The sequence below is a fragment of the Lagenorhynchus albirostris genome, chromosome 10 (assembly GCF_949774975.1).
Source record: "Lagenorhynchus albirostris chromosome 10, mLagAlb1.1, whole genome shotgun sequence".
NCBI classification, from domain to species: Eukaryota; Metazoa; Chordata; class Mammalia; order Artiodactyla; family Delphinidae; genus Lagenorhynchus; species Lagenorhynchus albirostris.
The window spans coordinates 36,077,127-36,085,110 of record NC_083104.1 but is presented as its reverse complement, the minus strand read 5'-3'; the positions used below and the strand labels follow the sequence as shown (position 1 = coordinate 36,085,110).

Below are 7,984 nucleotides of genomic sequence, written 5' to 3'. Positions count from 1 at the left end.
ACTGAAAGCGGCAGAGGTCCAGGCTGGGCTGGCAGAAAGGGCCCGGGCCTGGGATGGGACACCCTAAAGTGGGCAGTCCCAGGTCGGCTGAGGAGCCATGTAGCTTTAAACCAGTCATCTTGAGGTCAGTTTTCACACTTATGAAACGGGGAGAAGGATCCTGCCAGATGGAGCGTGTGAAAGGCATCGGCACGGTAGTTTCTGGTCCTCCTGAGGTGCCTATCTAAAGGTCCTGCTGCTCCAGCTAGCAACCAAACCCAGCGGGCTGGGAGAGGGGCAGCAGGATGTGCCCAGCCCAAATGCTGCCCCCTCCCCCAACACACAGTCAGGGAGGTCTGTCCTCTGCCCAGTCCCACCTCGTCCTGGCTGTGCCTGTCCCTGCCTACAGCCTGTGAAGGCTCCCTGGGCTTTCAGGATAGAAGCCAAGCTCCATGGCGAGGTGTACGCAACTGGTGCTGGCCTGGGGCTGCTTCCCCACCTCGCCAGCGTCCCTTCCACCTCACCCCACGGCACCGCTTCCCTTTACCTTCCTGGACTCAGTGCAGTGTCCTGGCTCTGGCCCTGGTGTCCCTGCCCTCCTTTTCCACTGGGCTAACTTTTCTTTATTCTTCAAAACTCAACTCCAGTCCAGTCCCAACCATGACACTACCAGGAAGCCTCCCCTGATATTCCTCAGGTTGGGCAAGATGCCTCCCTCTGGGCTCCTTGTGGCACCTGGCTGTCCTCTGGGTGGCAGCTGTGTCTGTCAGGTGCCCAACGTACCTGCAGCACTCGGCCCAGGGCCTGGACCAAGCAGGTGCTGGAAAGCATGCAGTGAACAAAACAGTGACATGCATGGACCTACTTCCAATTGCTCACAGAGAACTCACGCACTTCAGGTGCTGGCTGGGCCAGAAAGTCACCCAGGACCCCGCTGTTGTGGCACAAATGCCACAGCCCAGCCCAGGTGGCGGCGTCTCGTTCCGCTATGTCAGGGCCAGCCCCACAGCAAGTCCAGCGGAGCCCCCGAAGCTGCTCCCTTGTCTCGCTGAGCTCTTGTCTGAGCCCCTCTGAGTGACCTTCACAAAGTGACTCTGCCTGAGACCCCTGCCTGCCACCCAGGCTTGATGGGGAGGCAGTAGTGCAGGAAAGAGTGTTCCTGAGTGTTGGGCAAACTTGCTGCTGAAGACCCCTCCCTCCCACCGGCCTCTCTTCTACCCTTCTAGAAAGACTTACGCAGCAAACACCCTGTATAGCTCAAGAGCTGGGAAAAGAATGTTCTCCCTGCTCTGGCTTGCTCCCTCTCAGCAAGCAAATGAACTCGTTTTCTGCTTTACCCTGGCTGCCAGGAAGCTCAGAGCAAAGCTTTTTTGCTGCTACAGCTTCCCCTACCCTGGTGTCTCTGATTTAACTCTCCTCCTGCTTGGCTCTTTTCTATTATTTTCATTCTCTTGGTTTTTGGTTTTATTCTCTTTATGTTTTTTATTTGCAAGCCAAAGACTTGTGTCATTTTTGAAGAAGTAGGTGAAATAATTATAAATGTTTTGAAAGTATGCTTTGCCTGTGCAAGAATTGGATGCAATCTTTGGGGTGCCTAACCCTGGGTCACAAACAGGAGAGGAGACCCTCAACAGCCCAAGCTCCTGGGAACAGACCCTTGCTTCCCTCCTGGGACTGGGGCCTCATCTCTGTCTCCTCTGTCTTCCACTGCCAGCTTCTCTGCAAGGTGGTGAGAAGACAGGCCTGTTCCTGAGCACAGGTGTGAAAATCAAATTATGTCTGGCAAATCCCACTGCAAAAGGGCCCAAAAGTTTGCTGAGAATGACGAACTTCTACCCAGGTCACTTTTCTTCTTTTGAGTCAAAACTGGTTTTCATGGACCATGTCACCATAAAGCAGAGTGAACGCTGCTCCCAGGAGTGTTCTCCTGCCCTAGGCCCCCAGCAAGAGCAACGTTTTGACTGGGTGGTTTAAATCTCTCTAAATCTTAGTTTCCCTGCCTGAGAAATGAAGGGACCAGACTGAAAGCTCTCCATGGGCCTTACTGGCCTCAGGTCTTTGAAGGGTTGATGGCGGATGATTCTAATGTTACACACTCTACGCGTCCAGGACGTGATCCTGAGGCTCTGGGATTTGGCCAGATGGGACCAGAGATGCCCACTCCCTGGGTTCACACCACCTCTCTTTATTTTAATGAGCACAAATACCTCTCCCCATGATGTTACAGGACCCACAGGTGGCCCTGTGGTCGCAGGGTGGCAGCCATCTGCACCCAGCAGGCGGCACGGCGGGTGGGCATAACTCCTTGCATCAGAACTACAGCTCCACAGACCAGCAGGAAATCTCTGTTCCCGGGGGCCCCTCTTGGTAGTCCAGCTTGAGCTCTCTGGGATGGACAGACAGACAGGTGGTCAGCATGTCTCAGGTTGGGTGGGAAGAGAGGGAGACAGCTAGGGATAGGAATGTGGAAGGTGGAGGGTCTTGGGGTCCCTTAGAGTTCCCTCCAGCACAGGCTGACAAGGCCTGGCCACCCAAGGGCACCCAGCTGTGTGTGGTCTCCAGGGGCCAGGGCTCTAGGAATTCAGGGGGAGTTTCCTACTGCTCCCAACTCACTCTAGTGATCTCTGGGCTGGTATGTTTTCTGTGGGTCTGAGTTGACCATCCTTTGTGGGGCCACTGAAAGCTGGGTCAGACTTGTCTAACCTGACACCTGACTGTCTAGTTCCCAGGCAGGGACAGAGGAGGAGTGGGGGTCTCAGAGCCCGGCTCCCAGCCCCACCCCTGGCCGGGCTCAGTGGCCTGTTGTGCTGAGTCACCTGGTGGCAGAGTGGTCATGCCCCTGGACCTTCAGTGTTCGCTTGCTGTCATCTGCTGCTGCCAGGGGCTCCCAGAGCACGTCCTGGTAAAACTGGCCTGAGACACAAAGGGCGGGTCAGCGAGGAATAAAGACAGAGGGAGGCTGGGGGACGTGCAGAGGTGATGGCATTGCCTGTTCACAGGCAGAGGCAGTTTTTGATGACATCCCGAGCCACGTACCAAGGGTCCCATTGATGTGGCTGGAGAAGCGGTCAGTGTCCCGCAGAAGGAGCCGGAGCCCCGCCCCAGGGCCGTCCCAGGACAGCAGGCCGATGGTCACTCTGTCAGGGCTGCTGAGCAGCAGAAGCCCCGCCTTGTCCATGGTCATCTTGAGACTGTGGGGAAACCTGTGTCCTGAGCAGGAAGGGAGGCAAGGAGGTGCCCACAGGGGCGTGGGCAGCAGCATGGCAGTGGGCAGGGGCTGCCCTCCTGTCCTCAGGATCTCCTAGTGTGGCCTTTGGTGGAAGGTCCCTTCAATCTTCTGGGCTTCAGTTTCCTCAGTCAACTGGGACCAAGGTTAACTTACTGATACCTGGTTATCCCAGCATTATATATATATATATATATATATATATTTTTTTTTTTGCCGTGCTGCACGGCATGCGGGACCTTAGTTCCCTGACCAAGGATCAAACCCATGCCCCCTGCAGTGGCAGCACGGAGTCTTAACCACTGGACTGCCAGGGAAGTCCCCTATCCCAGGATTATTTATAACATGAGATAACGGTTCCTCTCCCTCTGGTTTTCTTAGATTTGGTTTCTCATGAATAATATGACTTAGGGGTTCAAGGATACATTTCCTCTGTCCCTTTTGTTTTTATGGCTAGTGCCACTTTCTTCTGATGATCAGTGTTTAATCATGTGTTTTAAGGTCTAGAAGGGCAAGTCCTTCTCGAATGCCTTCCTTTTTAACGTAAAATAATCTTTGAGATTATTACCACTTTTGTTTTCTTAGGAACGTTAGATTCCTTTAAGCATGTTGAGTAAGACCCTGCTGTGACTCGGAGGTTATTTTCAATGGAAACGCGCTAAACTTACACCGTCTTGTTGACACAGTTCAGTGTACAAGCCGTGGTCTATTTTTCTTTATGTGCATCTTCTGCAGCTCATGAAAGTATGTGGACGTTCAATCACCACGATTGATAGGAATCCTTTATTCCATCTTCTAGTGTGTATGTCCAAGGCACAGAAATGCTATTGATCTTTGTGTGTCTACCAGATAGCAGGAAACTAAGATCTTTTATGAAACTGGGAGCTTTTCAGGTGAGGCCCTCAGATTTGCCAGGTGTGCACTCATGTATCAAGTGGGAACCAGTCTCTTCGGAGGGGCTGGGTGAGAGGGAGCGGACAACATACTCAGCACAGGCTGGGGGCTCAGAGAACATGGCTCGAAGAGGGCCAGGGTCCTTGGCCTCTCTCCCAGGCCCCTCGTGACTCCCAGAGCAGGAGAGCTACCTCTGCAAGGCTCCACACAGGGGAAGTCCCACAAGAAGAGGTCGCCATCCTTCTCCAGTACCCCCCAGCTGCCCGGTGTTGATGTCAGAGGGACCTGTCTCTCCTCAATAGAGCTTCAAAGTTAAGGATGACAATTATAACCTCCCCTGATGGACAGCGCTCTCCAACCTCTCGTTGTCAGGGTTACCTCACCACATAGAGAGCGCACCTTCCCGCATGCCCAGTGGGCACCGTACTGTCTGTGGGCAAAGTGCTCCCCGACCACATTCTCTCACTGGACCATCCCCTCAGCCCTCCGACTCAGGGCCGGATGATTATCCCTAGTTAGAAGTGAGAGGGGCTAGGCAGCCTGCCTAGGGTCACTCAGCAGAGCAGCTCCAAACCACACCATCCCCTGCACAGGACAGTGACCTGGGTTAGGTGTGAGGGTAGCCAGGCCCCCGGGACAACCCCTTGGCACCCTCCAGAGCAGGAGGGGTAGGTACAGGGCTCTGTGCATCTCTGCCCCTCCTGTGGGTGCATCCCACTGCAGAGGACTCATGCCCAGCCACTCCCTCCCCAGGCCTGTGGCGTCCCATCACCAGCTAACATGGGGTGAGGGGTCACCGCCGGGCCCCAGCCTGTGGCTTACCCTGGCATCACCGAGTACAGAGTTTTCTTCCACTTGTATGCAGAGCTTCTTCGGTTCCGAGTCACTACCACGTGCTCAGGGGATGCACGAACCTGCAGCTGGGGTTTCTCGAAGGTCACCTCAATCCACGAGAAGTGGCCCTTCTCTGTCTCATAGTGGCCAGTCACCTCAATCCCTGAGAGGGCCGGGAGCAGAGAGGTCGAAGCTGTGGTCCCAGCTGGGCACTGGCCTGAACAGGTGGTCCCTCTGGCTACAACCCCCCGAGCCGCTCTTCACCCACTCACCTCCGGTCCCCTTCCCCAGCCTCCCCTCACACCACGGGCCTGCTTCCCACAGTCTTTCCACTCATCCCTTGGTTCCCTATAGCTTTGGAGGGGCCCCCAAGTCTTGGGTGACAGCCATCTTCAGACGAGCCCTCTGAGGAGGGAGGTCTCGTGTGAAGTCAGTAAACGCGCGTGAAGCCCCTGCAGTGCCTGACACTGAGCTGGGCACCGTGGCCAAGAGTGGGAGGGAAAATCAGTGCTCCCTAGCCTCAGGGAGCAAACAGACTCTGGGCCTGGCGTGATGAAGCGGGAGACAGTGTGTGAGGTCTGGGGGAAACGAGGGGGCCGTAGATGTTCGTTGACTGTGAGTGGCTCTGCAGGTGTGCATTTGAGCATCCCGAGTGCTGTGTGTCCCCACGTCTGACCTGACAGCTCAGCTCCACCCTTCTGGGGACTCGGGGGCAGGTCTGGCCAGCGCACCTACCTCCTCCCCCCATTTGTTTCCTCCACACCCCCTACAGCCCCACCAGCTTCCTTCAGGGCTCTGTGCTTCTGCCTACCCCTTCCTCGACCTTGTGGACCCCCCATTTCTCTGCCAAGGCCCAGTCACCCCCATATGACCTTATGCAGCCTCCCCTGACCCTAGGACAGCTCTTATCTCCTCCTCTGGGCTTGTCTCCACGGCGCTCTGGGCACGGACGACAGGCCCCTGCGCTGCTCTGTGCCCAGGCCTGTCTCCCCAACCCTGAAGTATGGCAGTGCCTGGGGGTAAGCCCACATCTGGTCATCCTGGGGTGCAGGCCACTCAGGCCTGCATATGTGGTGCCCAGTGAAAGGTGTGTGGGGAAGACGTATGAGCACAAGTGTCGGTGCTCAGGGGCTTGGCCATGTTACTACCTGGGACGAGGACTGCCCGTGAGTCTCTGTGGGCAGGTTTCCCACCGTTTTTTCTGGGGTGGGAAGTTGGGGGTGCATGGTGCCCGGGTCTCTCTGGGTGTATGACTGGGTGTGCACCTCTCACCTTGGCCAGGGTCTGAGAGCAGGTTTGTCGGTCCCTGAGAGCGCTTGAGGTCCACACAGAGCCGGTCCACGCTCCGCCCAGGCAGCGGCAGGATGACAGAAGGAGGCTGGATGGGGGCTGGGACAGCAGGTGTGGTTCTGGGGGCAGGTAGAGCAGGCTGGGGGTGAGGACGGTGAGGGGGGCTGAGGGGAGCTGGCACTTACCGTGGTGTGGGGATGCCGTGGTTGTTTCTGAAAGAAGAAAAAGTCTGGGTTTAAGCAGCCCCTTCCTGGGGAGGGGTGGGCTGAGCAATGCAGTAGCAGATGGGTGTGGCAGGGCTCCCTCTCCATCGAGAAGCCCACGCGACAGGTGGCAGAGCTCCCCAGGCTCTCCCCTCCCAGGCTCTCCCTGCTATAGGGCCAGAATCTATTGCTGCCTGGAGGTACCTTTGATTCTTAAGTCCATGTCATGTTCATCAAGAAATGAGGTAGCTGATAGCCCTGACGCAGGCATTAGTGCAGGAACAGCCAGGAACAGAAAGGGAGAAGGCAGTCAGGATTCAAAGCAATCGGCAAGCCCTCCAGCCATCACTGCCACCTGCCACCCACCAAGCTCCAATACCACAACCCCTGCCACACCTACACCCAATCTGGACGAGCCTTTGCAAAGAGATTTTTCAACCAGAAGAGCATGCTATTAGGGAAAACGCTGAGGAGACAGGGTCCAGCCAGGCCCTGCGGCTGTGTCTGAGTCCAGATTTGGAGATCAGAAACAGCTCAAGGGACTACTCCTGGCTTTGGGAATGGAGGAAATCTTCCCTTTCTAGAACGTTCCATCCTGAGCCAGCCTCCAGAGTGTGATGAATCCAATTAAGTAAATATAAAGGACACGTTATGTAATGTCATACCTTACAGCAACTCTCCCTGGTCTGTGCCTAGCCCTGTGCTTGGTGCTCTATCTCATCCAACTCTATGGGCAGGTTCATCTTGAGGAAACTAGGCCCTCAGAGGGTCAGAAAGCGGCTTACGTGGCATCACGTCTGGTGGCGTTGGTCTCCAGGGCGTACGGTGGGGTGGATAAGGAAGATGAGGAGGATGAAGAGGTCCAGGTGGTCCTAATCTCGTGGGGAAATTGTACAGTTTATCGAAAACTCCAGTTTTGGAAAAGTTGACACATGCAGTCTTTTCTCAAGCAGTGCCATGGGTCCCCACACCCAGGGCTCTGGGACCCACCCCAGAAGAGGGACGTGGAGAAGGCAAACGGCTCCCCTCCCCACACCCGCCATTCTGGGAGAAATTCAAAGCTGGAACAATGGACCCTTCTTGAACTCCTCCCTGCTGGGATATCGGCCCCCCCTTGCCCCACTCTGGCAGTGCCCCTCAAACTACCTTGTCCTCTCCAGCCTCTTCTTTTAGAAAAGACAGGGTCTGCACTGCTGCCTCCTAATCGGACACAACTGGATTTGAGTCCCAGCCCTGCCACCAGCTAGGCGAGACAAGAGCCACTCCCCCCAACAGCCAGGGCAGAGCCCAGTCTGTGGCCAGGTTCAAGGTTCCGTAAACAGCCCCTTCCTCTATCCTGTCCTCTTTTGCTACCTGATACTCTGGACGCTTTGCCTCCCACGGAATGATATCTGAAGAGAGTGTGACCTGGAAATCAGAGAGACCTGGGTTTGCTTCTTGGATGTGCCTTTCTGGGGCCCCCAGTGGGATGGGGGTCTGTGGCCCTAGTGTCCAGGACAGGGCCTGAGTGGCAACCAATATGAATGAACAGGTAACTAAATGCACCAGTGTGCTTGGG

At 55.7% G+C, this 7,984-nt stretch overlaps 1 protein-coding gene across 1 annotated transcript in view; it reads right to left on the bottom strand.

Moving 5' to 3' along the window:
• Positions 1-2,148: 2,148 nt before the first annotated feature.
• Positions 2,149-7,984, bottom strand: part of ITIH4 (inter-alpha-trypsin inhibitor heavy chain 4) — a 17,407-nt gene continuing 11,571 nt past the window's right edge. The window contains 10 exon segments of the mRNA XM_060161644.1: positions 2,149-2,365; positions 2,796-2,892; positions 3,016-3,170; positions 4,922-5,096; positions 6,206-6,322; positions 6,409-6,435; positions 6,631-6,684; positions 7,212-7,298; positions 7,573-7,626; positions 7,780-7,859. Coding sequence (XP_060017627.1) covers positions 2,296-2,365; positions 2,796-2,892; positions 3,016-3,170; positions 4,922-5,096; positions 6,206-6,322; positions 6,409-6,435; positions 6,631-6,684; positions 7,212-7,298; positions 7,573-7,626; positions 7,780-7,859 — 916 coding nt within the window. The 3' untranslated portion in view covers positions 2,149-2,295.